Source organism: Heliangelus exortis, chromosome 12, assembly GCF_036169615.1.
Source record: "Heliangelus exortis chromosome 12, bHelExo1.hap1, whole genome shotgun sequence".
Lineage (NCBI taxonomy): Eukaryota > Metazoa > Chordata > Aves > Apodiformes > Trochilidae > Heliangelus > Heliangelus exortis.
The window spans coordinates 17,318,372-17,334,570 of NC_092433.1; the positions used below are offsets into that span (position 1 = coordinate 17,318,372).

The window sequence follows — 16,199 nt, forward strand, 5'->3', positions numbered from 1 at the left end:
CAACAGGAATTAAGTTTCAGTGCAACTGTTTACTCAACTGTGGCCTGCAGTTATTGAAATTTTATCCGTGGTTTTGTGTGACTACTGCAGTAATGAATTCAGCATGGCTGTGATTTTCTCACTGATGGTATTCTCACTTCAAGTAAAAACCTGTAGGATGAAAATGATTGAAACAACCAAAGTCTCTGCATTTAGTGTCATCCATTTTTCTGACTCGTTTAATTATGGCAGCTTTCTGTCTTAGGCTGGTAAATGGGGTCCCCTCTCCTCTGCAAGCTTTTGGTTTGCTGTACTTTGGAGTGCGGGGTTTTTGTTCTCCACAACAACCTGCTAAAAAGATCCCTGTACAATTAGGGGAGTCTTAACCCACTGCCAATTGCTTCTTTAGGTTTTAACAATGGTTATTGCATTAGAGAAAGCGAGGGTTAGGTGTCCATCATGGCTCTGCTGATGCCTTTGTTCCCAAACACGTTAATGATACATGCTCAGCACTTTGGGGTAAAATTTCCTTGGAGGGTTACAAAATTATACCAGGGAAAAGAAAAAAGACAAACCATATTACGCAGAAAATTTACACTGGTGAACTTGGTCGCTTCCCCCAAAATACACTAATTAAAATCCTAAAGCCCAACACCCGATTTGGTTCTTATTCTTCTGCACTGAGGAGCACTGACAGGGGATGTATTTATTTACTTATTCTGCCATTTTGCCGCAGCAGTTACCTTCACAGCCTCCCTCACTAATGGAAAACATTCTGTTGATAGAGGTTGCTAGGTTAGATTAAAATCTGTTGCAAAAACAAAACTTCATGTTAGTCTGCTTTCCACCCAGTGACATATTTTGGAAACCAGTTATTTGTCTACAGCGGTTCACCCCATCACTGCCACCAGACTCAACACTTTCAGCCAACGGAAGCAAGCCCAGATCTTTGGCTATTTCCAGGGAATGATTAAAAAAAAAAGACCCCCAGAAGAAAACACCAATGTTTCCCTCAACATTAACGACTGCAAACCCCCACTGACAAAAAAATGCACAGAATCTCAGAGGCAAGTCCTAAAAGCATCCTCCGACCGGCAAGTAGGAAACGTTTGGGACGGGGGGACGGGATGGGACGGGGGGGGTGTTAAATGCTTCGTGCTTTTTGCTGTAAGTAGGCAACTTGGAATACATCTTACAGTACCTGCTGTTGCTGAAGATGTGCTAAATCTGCAGCCCCAATCTCAACTGAAGGTGTCTCGCCGTTTGCTCTCACTTCCCGCAGGCTGCACTCTAGTAAATGGTTGCCCCCGCTCGCTCCATTCTGAAGGGCTGAACCGTTACTTTTTGTCTCAGTCCCAGATTCTTGCATCATGACTCAAAAACCTGAAATAATTTAGGGGAGGGGAGAAAAAAAAATTAAAAAAAAAAAAAAAAAAAAAAAGCAGAAAAAAAAAAAAAAAGCAGCTGTTAAAACAGTTGCTGTACATAAGGAGACATGCCCTGTTTTAAATCCTGCCGAAACTGTAAACATTTGTCATTTCCCTTCATACGATTTATCTTTCATTAATGGTTCATGCTACTAGTTTATCTTTATTTATCTGTTGGTACAGCTATAATTTTAGTAAGTTAGTTCTGTTCTAAATATAGTGTTATTTGCTCAACATCTTTTTTCCCTTAGAGAAAAAAAAATATTTTTGAACGAACACACAGAATCCATAATTAAATTTCTCTAGTTACATCTGGATGCTTTCCTTTGAAAGGGATGAGTCATTCCTTTGCAACAGACGATGGACAATATAAAAAAAAAACTTTACACAGAGTGTCTAGGGGCAGGTAGATGAAGCAGAGCATTCACTATTTCAGTTTCCATTCACACCGTGGTATTGCCAAATTAGCACCTTTTATTACCCTGAAGGAAATTAGGCCAAGTCTGGGACGTGCTGGACACCATCACTTTTTGTCTGGGGCAAACTGCTCCAAGTGCTGACAAAGTAAGTCTTCTTGGCAAATTTCTTGGGTTTGGTCTGACTTTGGATGTACTAAGGCTTTATGGTGAAGAGCTTTCTGCATTATTTGGCTAAACATCATCTCAGAAGCCACAAGCTAGTCAGAGCCAGTGTGCACAGCTCTTGATTTGTGGTGGGTGTCTGCCCCTGGGTGTGGGTCAGAGGACCCATAACAAGGATGAGGATGACTCCCCATTTGTTTACCCCTGGGATTCACACCTCTTTGGGACCTAACTGGCAGCACAACTCCTTCCCAAACAAAGCACATATGTTAGTTTCTCAGCTGCAAACCACGACCTTTGAGATCCTTTGATGATTTTTGTTTTATAGGTATTTCCACCTGATAGGCCCCAAGTTACAGGATTTAAATGCCATTAGCTTGTTCTGCTTCTGCTAGCCCATCCCTTCCTTTTTGCTCCTCCTCTCACCCCTACCCTGTGAAAACAGAGTACAGAAAGCATGTTCTGAGCATCACCTACTCCATCCTAACTCACCCTGTGCACATAGGAACCTCTGTGCAGGGTAGTTCACCTTGGATGTAAGATGCTTAATATTTAAGGAAGAACTTCTTGGAATTCAGTAATTGCCCTGATTCAGAAGGAAGAAGAAAAATCTTCTCCCCCCCAATATCTTAAGTGGAAAATACCAAATAAAAAAGGGGAGAGAGGGCAGTGCATGTCAGTGGAAAAGTACCAGGGCAAAACTCTTTCCCTGGGAACTCCACACGTGTAATTTGGAGCTCAGAGCCATGGTACCAGCTGGGCACAGCAATTCCCCTCCCAGTGCTGGCTGCCCAGGTGTCTGCTGGTCCCTGGGGACTCTCAGCATCAGACCCAGGGGCAGAGAATTTCAAGGGAGAAAAGATAAAACTGTTTATTTCTTCACTGTAGTCACAAATATGAGCTGACATAAATAATCACAGTTTGGTTTGGTCATTAAGCATCATGTCATGGAAATCAGCCTGCAAGAACGATTATTTTTTGTCTTTTTGAACACATCTAAATGAGCTGAGGTGGTGGCACACTGAGGATGGCTGAGACAATTGTCTCTCAGCACAGAGGAGAGGGTCTTACAGAAGCCTGTTAGTGAAGTCTGGCATTCAAAACTGAAAAAAAAAAAAAAAAAAATAAAGCAAAGCTGACTTCATGCAACATGATTAGGTGGCAAATGAACTGAAGCTTCAGGTCTAGTACCACAAACTGTGATTTTGGTCTCAAGCCCAAGTAACCAAAATAGTGCTGAAGAAGCTGTTATGCACAATGATTTGTTATAGGAAACACACTAATCCACAAAAGCTTTCATAAAATACAAGATACCATGTTCTGACTTGGACTGAATAGCAAAAGAGCACGTCCATCTCCTGTGTTCTGCAAAGTGGAATGACTCTGCTATCAACTTTGCAAAGGAAAATGTATTTTTACAGCTTAAAATAGATGGGATCTTACCAGTAGAAGTAGCTATTTTATTTTATTTTTTAATAAAATTCTATGATATTTCGTTTTAGGAGGGATAGAGCATGACTCTTGATATTATTAAAGGTGAGAAAAGATGTTTTTCCCCTCTGAAGGAACCAAAGCTAAGCTGCAGTATGAACAACAACTTGTAAAGTTTTATCCTAAGGAGCACATAAAAGAACTGTTCTTACACAACTTACTATCAACATGGCTTAAAAATCTCACAGCAGTGATTCTCACTAAAACCATCTTAACCTACACAAAACCACCTCTAACTTTGATGCACAGCCAAACACAAACCCAAAGTCTTAGAGTTTGGTCCATCTCCTTGGCAATATGTTACATTCAGGGTAATGGAATATAATTTCAGGGAGTGGAATCAAAGCAAGGCACTCTGTCAAGGATGACAACAGCTCATCAGCTTCCAGGTAACTTGGGCACAAGTAGGGGACAGATAATTTATTGAGAGCCTGGTCAAAATGTTTTCAGTACAGGCCAGATGTGAACTTTCCCTGAATCAAATCCCCTTTCTGAGGACTCCAGTGTAGGCGTTTTGAATGAAAAAGCCAGAACCTGAAGGAATCTTAATTTTGAAAACGTTCTGTGCTAATGAAGTCCACAGCATCCCAACCACCAGGTGTTACAGCTCCACTGGACAATTCAGATGAGCAATGCTAAGCATGGAGATTAGCAGGCAGGAGGTGGGCACTGGAGTGTGCAATTTCTGCAATTCTTCTACTCACATAGTTTCTAAAGACCAAGCAGCATTGTTTAATGTCAGCATGAGGGAGGATTTACTGACTGAAGTACTCGTCAGAAGAAGGACTTGCTGCAAGCCTGAAAAACTAAGGGACTGATATTCAGATGTATTTAAATGCCTCGCCACACACAGAGGCATCTGGCAAGACATTTTGAAGACTCCTTGAATAAGCACCATCCTACATCTTCAAGCATCTCACCACCTTTAAAAAACTACCCCTTGGGTCTTCTGGGCCTGAGATTCTTTGTTTTAGTGTGGTTCCTGACTCAGCCTGGACTACATGTTCAGAATGCAACCCATGTGTTTCACAGTTACTTCCAAAGCTGATAATTTTGCTTCTGCTCTTAGTACTTAGGGGTGTTTACAAATATATATAATGCACATAAAGATCCTGTGCATTTCTGTCCCCTGGGAACACTGCTAGAGCAAAAACGCTGTCATAATACAGCCCTTGTCTTTCACATTTGTGAAAGATTTTGAGCTAACAAAAAGTTCAGTCTTTATTTCAAGGCAGTTAATTAAGGTTGACCAAGTCAGGCAGAAGTAAATTAACTTGGCTGATCAATTATTTATATGAAGCAGAATAAATGCCCTTAAAGAACTTGGCCCAGCCATGAAAGGACATGTAAATTAAACACAACACAGATATCAAATAAATTTCTACTTCTGTAGACATAAGAATTAATGGTAAAATCAGTTTTAAGGGATCAAATGATAAAATCTAGTCCCGAGTTATCCAGCAGGCATGCTGTCCATACATGCATGGTTTATAAGTAAACCTTTTACCTATTTGTTGCTAGCAGTTCCCCAGACCAAGCTCAGGACTAACTTTAGAGCACTTCTCTGTAGAATTATAAAAAATCCAAAAAGTGTCTGGAAGTTTTTCATGACAACAAAACACAGCAAAGGTGAGAATTTACCTCTTGAAAATGAAACATGCTCCAGAACTTGACTGGCAAGGTGACTGATACACAAAGCACAAGCAAAGCTGCTTCTTACCCCCAGCACAGGTCCAAAAGCAAGGCAGGAGCAGCCCCCTGGCACTGCCTCTTATCAGCAATGGCTTTTCCAGGAGACCCCTGCCCAGCTCCCAGGTGGTCCCTCTTAGTCCCAGTGTCTTTGGAGCAAGTACCCAGTGGGGGAAATTGCCTCAGGCTCTGCATCCCACCACAACTTGAATTTTTCCAGGAACATGCTTTGATGGTCTCCAGCCCATGCTGGAACCCCCATCTCCAAGAGCTGACACCCCACCACCTTTAGGTCGGCGAGGCCACCAGCAGCATCCTCCCGTCATCCACGAGTTCAGCAAAAGAACCAGGATTCACCAGTGGAATTCAAAAGCCTTGTGTAAGGTGAGGCTTTGATCTACCGTGGGGGAAGGCGTACAGATGTTCATCTGCTCATTTACTAAATTACACCATGTCACAATTAACTGTGAATCAGCCAGCTTCACATGAGCAGCTCCGGGGCTGCCACGGCGCTAAGTGCAGAAATAACGCCGGGGAGGGGAGTCCAAACGAGCCAGGTGGACCCGATGACTTCTCCCTGCCTCCTGTTTGTGGTTAGCAGGACTATTAGAAAGAGCCATCCTAACATATGGCACGATTTAAGTAAATCAGATCACGCTGAACTCCCCAGCCTTTCTTTCTCAACTTACAAACCCCTCTGCTCTCCTCACTGCAGATGGGTGAATACCCGTCATGCTTTTAGTTTTCAGTAGCCGTCATTTATCCTGCTGACAGGGTGTATTTTAGGTATAATTATGTACTAACTAACTATAGATCAACTGTCAGTACATTAAGGGGACTTTTTGGATAAAACTTCATGCTTACCCCTTTGAAGGCCACTCGCCCACACACCGCTGGTGGTTGCTGAGCCGAGCAGGAGTATGAGGAGGGATGAAGGGGATTCGAAGAGCAATTAGGGATGATCTTTAAGAACCAACTGAAATAGTAAGGAACAGAGCAAGTCAGGCTCTGCTGTCCTGGAAAGAGATGCTGAGTCAGGGCTGAGAGTGGAGTTTGGAGGAGGAGAGGCAAACCTGGAACAAGGCAAGGGAGGAACACGCATGGGATGTGTGGAAAGAGGAAACAAAGAGACAGCGCCGAGGTGAAATCCTTTGATATTTCCTCAGCTTAAAGAGGTAATTCAGTGCATTAAAATGGATCCTTGAAATTTCAAAGGATGAAGCTCACACAACAAAGATTGTCAAGAGTGCTGTTTTCTAGGATTAGAACAAAAACGTATTGGGATTTGCTATATGATCTTATATGGCTGGAGCAAGACTGTGTACTTGCTGTTATGCAAGCACCACCTTCCAACAGAGAATGTTCATAATTATAAAAGAAAGGCGTAAATTTTCTAATGCATGGCAGTTCAAAAAGTAATCAAGAGAATGAGCCTGAGGGCTATTTTAATGTATGCAAAGCTAGTGACCCACAGTAAATGGGAGGTAGGCTTCAATGAATGCAAAGTAATGCACACATACTAAAGACCTGGTCTGATGAGGGACGGCTAAAATTAACACCCAATTAATTTCAGAATTGACAAACAAATGAAACCCATAAATCTACTTTCTCATTAATTTTCTTGTGGTATAATTTAAAGCAGTAATATGAGGGCAAAAACTGAGCATTATCCATCATAAATATCAAAAAAGATAGCACTGTAACACCATAAATTATGCATATTACCTGTTGTTAAAAATGATTAATGTATTATCAACTTTATCGTGCACTGTATATGTCTAGACCTATCTAAAATCTGAAATTTCATTTAGTGCTTAGGAAGTAAAGGGTCCAGCAGAAATGGGATTATCCTCAGCACATCCCTGGCTTTGCCTCCTGACACAGGGGCAGCCCTGATGCTCTCCTGCCACTGGACTCATCCCAAGCCTTGGGTTGACAGAGCTTGAAGGGATGTGCTGAGCAGAGGTGATGTGCTGAGCCTCCCCAGGGAAGGGAAACAAATCCCTTTGCTCTCAGAACATCCCCACAGCCCTGGCATTTGGCTCCCATGGGGCTGCTCCCTCTCCCTGCCTTCCCAAAGCTGGGGAAGAGCTACTCAGTGATGCAGATCTGTGGAAGGTAAAAAAGGAACAAGGAAAAAACCATGAAGCCCTAACTAAATTTAGTGAGTGAAAAGCCAGGTTGTCCAAAGGTGCCTGAGCACATCACCTTGGCCATCAGGAGAAGGACATGGGTTGTACTGCCTCCTCCCTGGAACTCGTGTTAGTGAGAAGCTGAACTTCCAGCAGCCCAAATCTGTACCAGGGTTTTTCTTCACTTGCCACCCTCAGGTCCCCCGAGTAGCAGCTTCACCTGCTCCTGTCTAGATACATCCTGACACAACTTTTTATTTATTTAACTGCATATAACGACACAACCTCTTTCACCGTGCATGTGCTCGGCTTCAACTGCTTAGGTTACTTCTTCCCAGCAGCATGATATATTGCAAGGCCACCAGAACCTAAGATCATCTGGAGGCAGCTCAGACTGATGCTCTGGCTGGAGCTGACATGTAAGACAGCTGTGGTGAGAAGGGAAGGAGGGTCAGGAGCCCAATCCCACTTGTGCCACACTGACTTACTGTGAAATCATGGTCAAGCAACTTAACTTCTTAGAGAATCAGTCATGGCCTTACCCCTGAGGAAATCTCTACTGCTGAGAATGTTGCTGACCACAAACAGTAAGAACAGAGAATAAACAAATCCAAGGAAAATTAATTGAGACGTGAAAAGGTTGCCATTTGTTCTGCTCAAAACAGCTAGATCTGGTCCCCATGAAAACCTAGAGCACCAAAACACACCAAGCTGTGAAGATAACAGCTCTCACTCCTTTCCTTGAAGCAAGGCCCAAAGCATTGGGCTGAGATGATGGACAACTCAGCTATCCCTGAAAAAGCTTTTTGTATCCTCCTTTCATTCCACACATCCGCACAGAAGTTCCTCCCAGTCTCACCTTGGATAAACAAACCCCCTTCCCAAGCCACCTCCAGCTGAATCTCTGCCTCTCAACTTGACAGCTATTAAAATCCATCTTCAGCATGAAGCTCATGCCATAGCTGCATAAAAGCTCTGGGGCTGGGACACTTCCAAGGGACTGGCAAATATGATGTAATGATTTACATACCATCAGCAGCAGAGTGAGGTTCCTTCCTCTCTCCTGGGCAGAGCTGTCTTTCAGCCATGAGCTTGACAGAAATCATCCTTACCATTGGTGGGACCATCATTTATTTGGATGGAAATAAAAAAAAAACCCCAAAGCAAACAAAAAGCCACACTTGACTGCACTGAACGACTGTGGGGGGCGGGGGGGCTACAGCATGGACATGAGCACCACCTGCACTAGAAGAAGAAAAACTCCTTCAGAAGAAGGGATGCTGAACCACAGCACGGGGAGGCAGAGAGCTGCCTTGGTGCCAGTGTCCCTTGGGATGTCCCCACCTGCTCATCCCAGCCTGGGCACTGCAGTAGTTTCATGTAAAACAGGAACAGAAACTGCAGAGTTACTCCCTCACAACCCAGGACTTACTTGTTTGTATGCACACTGCTCAGAGCTTGCAACAAAAACTCCCAGAAAACCAGGAGACTATTCCACTAAACAAAAGGCCCAACTTGCATATAGTAAATACAGTTGGTTTCTGCTAGGCAGCAGCAGCACCACTACAATAAGACAATATCAAACCCTGCAAGACCAAGTCCTGGCTGCAGATGAAATAAAGACTCCCACCCCCTCCATCAAAACATTGCTAAACTCTCTACCAGCCTCCAGAAGTCAAAAAAAAAAAAACACCTCAAAGCCAGGTGTAACTTTGCACAAAAGAATTTTCACTTCGCTATTTTCATTTAGTTTTAAGCAGCCAAAGTTTGATTCATTGCAGTAACACGAGTCAATTATTGACTGGTTTGTCCACCTCCACACTTCAGGTACCTCCTGCTTCCCCTCCAGCCCTGACACCACTTTTAAGTAGCCAAAAAGAGCAGGATGTTTGGACCACTGGTGTGAGATAGTGACTACAGCACACCAACATTTTTAATACATATTTGTTGCTTCCGGGACGACAAGGACGATTATTTAATTTTATCCCTTCAAAAGCTTCTTATAAAGGTATATTCAAGATACTGTGTTCAACTGATAGACATAAAAAGGCACAGACACCACCTTTGTAAAAAAAAAAAAAAAAAAAAAAAAAGTTAACATTTCTTTCTCAAGGTCACTCTGAGAGGGTTCACTCCCTTTGTGTTCCAAGCCCTAACAATTTACTGTTAGTGCTAACAGGTCCTGCCTGGCATTTGAAATCTAAGCCCCATTCAGAAACAATAACAAACACTCATTTTGAAAAACAAAGATGGTATGAGCAGAGTTTTGCTTGCTCATTTGCAAAGCAACCCAAAAGCCAACAACTGCCAGGATGGCTCTCTCTAATTAGGACTCCCAAAACCCAAAAAGCAAACAGCCAGCACAGAGAAATTAGCAGATGTAAACGCAGTTTTCCAGTTAGAAAAAGAAGAAAAGCAGCTCTGTCATCTCCCTCCCAGGAGGAGGAGTCACGGGGCGCCTTTTTAAATTTGGTATTTTCTCCCCATTCAAACAGCTCTGTTTGGAAAACAGATCCTCCTCAGAAATAAAAGGGAAAGCTTCACATCTTCCAGCTCAAACGAGGGCACAGGCAGCAATTTATATCAGCCAGGAGAAAAAGAGAGAAACCAGACACAGAAAGCAAGGCTGTACTTTTTTGGGGTGATTACCTGGTTCATAGCCTCTCTATCTTTGTCCTAGACCTTCTAACTCCTTCTTTGCTCCATGCAGGATTTTCTAGCCATCAGCCACCTACTGCTGTGCTTGTCGTCTTGCAGGAGTGCTCTCTCCCTTCCGAAAAAAGCAAACAACTGGATAGATATCATTACACTAAGGAAATCTCTTGGAAAAACCAAACAACTTGCTAATCTTTCTAGCCCCTTCACCCAAGTTAAAGATAAGCAAAGCAAACCAAAGTGAGTTTCAGCCACATTCCAGGGACAAGCTCCCCTTTTTCTCCTTTATCAAAATCCCAGCATTTAAAGGTTTTTGTTTTTTTTTTTTTTTCCAGACCTTGCAGGATAAACTGCTGCTCACACCCGCAAACAAAGCAATATTTGTTTAATAACTGATTGCTGCCATGGGTACAGTAAACAAGGGGCCCAGCATTTGTGTTTATGAACAAACACATCATCTTGCAAGAGCAATTTAACATTAACCAGGTGGAATAATCAACAGATTTCATAGGTGACACTCGGGGCAGGACTAATGTAAACAGAGCAGGGAGGAGAAAGGGGCCACTCTTTGGGAATCAAGGTTGAGGCAAATGCATTACAGAGTAAACAGCTGGGAAGAACTCAAGACAAACAAATAGTCATTCTTCTGACATTTTGAGAAGCAGAAAGGTTGTACATTACATACATCAGCTGCTGACCACCATGAAATCAAACCAGTTGGGGACCAGGCCTTCTTGTTTACACAGTGCCATGTTTGCTTATAAACAACAATTTGCTGTTACCAACCTCACATTACTCATTGCATAAACCAGCAGATCAAGTGAGATCCTGTTAACTCTTCTGTGGATTGAGGGTTTTTTCCCTCCCCTTCAACAACAACAAACAAAAAAGCCTTTGCAGTCTTGCTGTGCAACCTCCAGACAACAAGGCAGCAGGGGAAAACACAGAGCTGTGCATCTGTTCTGATAAAGGGTAGGGAAAGGAGCTGAAAACACTTGAAAGTGTTTTAGAAAACAAGATCTACCGGCCAAACCACTGATGTGAAAGATCTATTTACATTAAAAAAAAAAAAAAAATTAAAAAAAAAAATCAGTGACTGCAAGAGGCGAGATGCAAAATTTTCATTTCTCCCCTAAAAACAACAAGCAAATTGATGGCTTTCTACACAGTCTGTCCAGAATGGCCATGTACATGGCTGATGTTTCACACACACATCCCTGCCTATGGTAAGACATGGTCTTTTCTCTCTCCCATCCCAGCTCTCATGTTTCTGCCTCCAATCACCATTCTCCAACCTTTGCATTTCTCCCTAGTTTCTTTTTCTTAACCCAAGGGGGGAGCAGAACACCCTGTGAGGTGGCCTTTTCACAACTGAGACCTCTGGCACCTAACTGGTTCTCACCCAACATCTACCTCTTGGCCCCAAGGCACTGTGGCATTAGTCTTCAAGGTTTGGGCCTTCCAGAAAGCCTTTCCTGTCCTGCCTCTCATCCCCATCACACTTGAGAAGTTGTCCATCACAATGCTCCTCCAGGGAAGCTTCTCTATCTTGACCATGAATTTCAGGAAAGATCCAAAACACAGGGAGAGAAGATGGATGGTCCTATTGGTAGGGGTTAATCCAGGGCTCTGGGTTACATTCCTGCTTGTGACCTCCAGAAGTCTCTTCATCCCTCTCCTATGGAAAACGCACCCTTTCAGATGTTGGACTAGTTGAATGTGGGTAGAGGATGTAGTTGTGTTCTATAAAACAGGTTCTTTTTTTCTCCAAGATGCATACTGGGCCCCACCTGGTTCACCATCACCTTCTGATGAACACCAGCACCAAACATCCAGTAAAATCATCCCAGTTTCAAATAAGTGAAGCATCTACAGTAACAGCTGGCCCTGGCACTTCCCTCCTCTCCTTTGCTATTTCATGTGCAAACACAATGGTGGCCAGAAGCCTCCCCCCTCATAATTTTTTTTCACAAGTTTTAGAATACTTGGCACCTTTCTTCACAGCACAATCCTGGACATCCATGGAATCCTGGACAAGAATCTCCGCTTCCCTTTTCAGAAAATATTTAGCCTTTTGTTGCAGTAGGGAAGAAGAAAAAAATTAAAATAAAAAAAGGTTCAAACCCAAGAAATCAGTACAACCTACTAATAAGGCAGGCATTTAAATAAAACCCAAATGCTGTATTGTTCAGGCAACCTCCTATTTTTTAATACATCAGGTTGACAGCATAATAGCAGGCAGGATGAAAGGTGGGACAGGAGGATGGGGCTGGTGTCCTCACACCAGGCAAACAGAAGTGCTGCCCCAGTTCCTCTGCTTCAGCAGAGGATTTCTGATGTCTGGGGCTGCTGGGGACTTAACTCTGAATTAATGATTACACACAATACCCTCCTTTCTCCCCTCCCTGCAGGACAGCCAGGGCCAGCCTCACCGAATGGCTGTGGGCAGGCAGGAAGGGGTCAGGGGGGATTTAGATATTTCACAGCAGCTTCAAAAATGTAGACACCGCAACCTGAAGGCTTCTGAAAACATCAAGCTTCACATAAAAGTCCTGATATTTCCCTACTCCAGACAACTGCTCTCACTTCAGCCGTGCTGCCTGCTCCACGCTCCTTTTCCAGCACGTAAAATCACAGTTTATTCAGTACAAAGTAACTAAGGTATGATAAAAACTATAAGCATATCATTCAAATGCTTTATTGGTCAGATAGATGGATGCTTTTATTAGTCCAACCTTTTTTGTAATGGAGTGCCACTGATGACCCAGTGTTAGCCTCATTCCCTGCTATTAATCACACTTCTAAGAGCTCATTTTGCTTTAAAATCTTAAGAAATTGCTATAATTTAAAGACATGGTGTCTACATAATGGGAAATGCTTCACAGATTGTATCATTCCATATAACACAGGATTTTTATGGCAACGCTGACCACGATACCAAGGTATTACAAAACTTGAATAAAATATTTTATGAAGAAAATCTAACTGTAAACTTACTTTTGCATTTGTGGTTTGCCACATCCATAATGTTTTAATCACAGCCTTTTGGGAGCTGCAGTTCTCAGCTGCATGGGGCTTACACAGATTAACACTACAAAAACACTCCCTGAACAAATATAAACAGAACAAAACAAAATTAAATGAAAATTAAATAAAAGGATGGACCACGGGAGAAAGATTGTTCAAGATATGGTTTAACAATTTTACCACAAGGGATTTATCCTTTCCATGAGCATATTATATCTTTCTTTTCAGCACAGGGAAAACAGATGATGTTTACTCTGAAAAACTTTTATGACAAAGCAGAAGCATCCTATGAATTTACCTACAACGAGAATTAAATTAATATAATGATGGTCTTAACCCATATTATTAAAATGTACTTTTCAAAATGTTTTGACAATGTTGACTGCTGCAGGAGGGAAAACACATTTAAGACAATTTCAGCCAAATGCAAAAGCAGAAGCTTTCCATTTTTCAAATGTAAAGTAAAAAGCATCTTGAAACATCATCTTATGAAGGAAAAAGCAGTGCAATTATGTTATATGGCAAATACAAAAGCAAGTACTCTTCCCCAGTTCTCTAACAAGGTATTAGTACCTCCTGGCTTTAGGAGTACTGTGTGTAAATCACATCATATTCAGAGTGTCTGAACTAATTATAAAAGGAGCTAGAGAGAAATGTTAACTTTCCAGGTTGTTGCTAAGGATTAGCCCTTGTTTACAATTCTGTATTTATAGAACAAGAAAAATTTGTCAAATGAAGGGCAAAGAGGAATGCAAGAACACAAATTTAGCTTTGATTTCAAAACAAATCAGATCTTGCAACCATTCCCTGAAAAGAAAACCACAGCTTTTAATGTGAAGATGCAAATGAGGCTCAGAATATAAAAATGTTTTATAATTCTGTGCATTCAACACTACTAGATGTTATTTAAAGAATTTATGTGAACATTTCTCATCTTCACACAGCAAGTCCAAGATGCTGCAAACAGCATCTACTTAAAATGGATCATGTTTCTCTGGGGCACAGGGTAGCTGAAGCAGAAGACAGCAGTGGGGCTGGTGGCCACCAGGCACCAGATTTGAAGGGGTTCATGAACCATTCCAAAGAGGTCCAAGAGAGTGGGCTGAGAGGTACAAGCCCCTTTGCCTTCAATAAATTTATCACTGGCTACATGGAGCTTTGCATCTCCACCCAGGGGGCAACTCATGAACCCCAAAACCATTGGAAAAAACCCACTTTGGCTTCCCCGAATGCAATGAACCTGTGACATCAACAAGACACCTTTTAAGAAGGCCCTTAGGGAACCCAAGAAAGGGCCACTGGGCAAAACAAGGTATTCCTGGAGAGCAAGGAAAGGATGGATAGTCCAAGTCTCAAAGTCCATGGAAAGGGTCCCAGTGTGCACAAAGCCCTGCAGGTCCTTGACATCTTGGCCAAACTGGCCAGGGAAGTTTACACCACTCTCCTCACTATTCTGAGGACAAAGAAAGCACTTCAGCCTCCAGCACTTTCATTTCTTTTCGCAAACAAAGGCACACCCACTACAATTAAGTTGCAACACCATTTTCATTAGGACTCCTTGTTTCCACTCACTTAAAGCCTTTTAAGACCTGCAGTCCCTCTTCTGCTCCCATCAGCATGTGCTTGTGTGTGGAAAACTAACCCAGGGCCCTTTAGTGGTTTCAGTTTAAGGAGATGCAAAGGGAAAAATGTTTTTTCCCCCGTTAAAAAAAAAAAACAAACAAAACACAACCACCAACTTCTAAGCTGGGTGACTTGCAAAAATGCTGAGCACCCACAACTGAGAGCATCTAAACCCCTTCAAGAATCAGGCCCATAATACAATAAGAAAAATGCACTTAGCTAAGCCTTTGTGGGAACATACACAGTTTCCTTGGCTTGCCCTATCCCATTACAGCTAAAACAGCAGAACACAGAAAAGAAACCATACACGTGCCCATGAGCTCAGGCATGTAAATTAACACACACACACACACTGGAAGTACCCAAGATACTGGTTTAGCATCAGCCAGAACAGAATAATTGGGACAGAAGCTCCCCAGCTTTAAATTTTTCTTTCCCAGGAACAGCTCCAGTCTGGGTCCAGAGTAAGGATCCCACCCCACCACATTTCTGGTGCAGGAGATGTGGAGCACATGTTCCTCAACAGCCACATGCTCAACATGGATCCCAAGCACACAAAAATACAGTTGGTCCTCACCACACTGGCCCAATAGAGGGGAAAGAAGAAAGTGTGAATTTTTTCCACCTCAGAATTTCATCTTGTGCCTGAGAAAAGTCCCTAAAAAAGCTCTGTCAAAAAATGATTTGTTTCTACTCACCAAAAAAAAAAAAAAAAAGAAAAGCACATATGCCTACTTGTGAGTCAGGACACAAGAAGCCAAGCTCTTAATCCCTCTTGTGCATCACTCATGGCTGAGCAGCAATGCCCATCTCTAAGCCACCATCAGAGCTGGCTGGGAGAAGGAGAGCCAACTGCAGAGAGGAGGCACTGGGACACTAAACCAGCCTCTCCAGCTTGCCTTGGCCAACATCAGACAGCAACCTGAGCACTCCTGGGGCTGCCCACAGCTCCTCCATACCTGAATGCCAATGCAACAGCATCCCAGTGAACAGTGCCATGGCACCTTAACCTCTCCAAAAAAACAGCTGTTTGGCCCTGGATTGGAAGAGTCATAGAATCATAGAATTGGCTGGGTTGGAAGGGACCTCAGAGATCATCAAGTCCAACCCTTGATCCACTCCTGCTGCAGTTCCCAGCCCATGGCACTGAGTGCCACATCCAGTCTCTTTTTAAATATCTCCAGGGATGGAGAATCCACTATTTCCCTGGGCAGCCCATTCCAATGCTTGATCACCCTGTCCGTAAAGAAATTCTTTCTGATGTCCAACCTAAACCTCCCCTGGCACAACTTGAGACCTCTTGTGCCCTCTTGTCTTGCTGAGAGTTGCCTGAGAAAAGAGCCCAACCCCCCCCTGGCTCCAACCTCCTTTCAGGGAGTTGGAGAGAGTGACGAGGTCTCCCCTGAGCCTCCTCTTCTCCAGCCTCAACACCCCCAGCTCCCTCAGCCTCTCCTCATAGGATCTGTGCCCAAGTCCTTTCACCAGTGCTTCGTGCTTCAGCAAATGGTGCTGAATCCCCAGCAGCCTGCAGGAGCCATTTACAACCAGCAATGTGTGTGTACTCTTCAAAATCTGCACTGAAGGCAGTGTCTGAA

General features: G+C 43.0%; 1 protein-coding gene across 12 annotated transcripts in view; it reads right to left on the reverse strand.

Annotated features, from left to right (window-relative positions):
* Positions 1–16,199, reverse strand: part of FOXP1 (forkhead box P1) — a 379,251-nt gene that overhangs the window by 163,930 nt on the left and 199,122 nt on the right. For 7 of the 12 annotated variants that reach the window (XM_071756305.1, XM_071756320.1, XM_071756311.1 and 4 more), the window contains one exon: positions 1,181–1,362. In XM_071756305.1, the coding sequence (XP_071612406.1) occupies positions 1,181–1,351 (171 nt within the window). In that variant the 5' untranslated portion in view covers positions 1,352–1,362. Of the gene's footprint in view, positions 1–1,180; positions 1,363–6,031; positions 6,139–8,329; positions 8,971–9,948; positions 10,221–16,199 lie in introns of those variants that run through there. The other 5 variants (XM_071756313.1, XM_071756307.1, XM_071756314.1 and 2 more) reach the window with 5 other exon arrangements.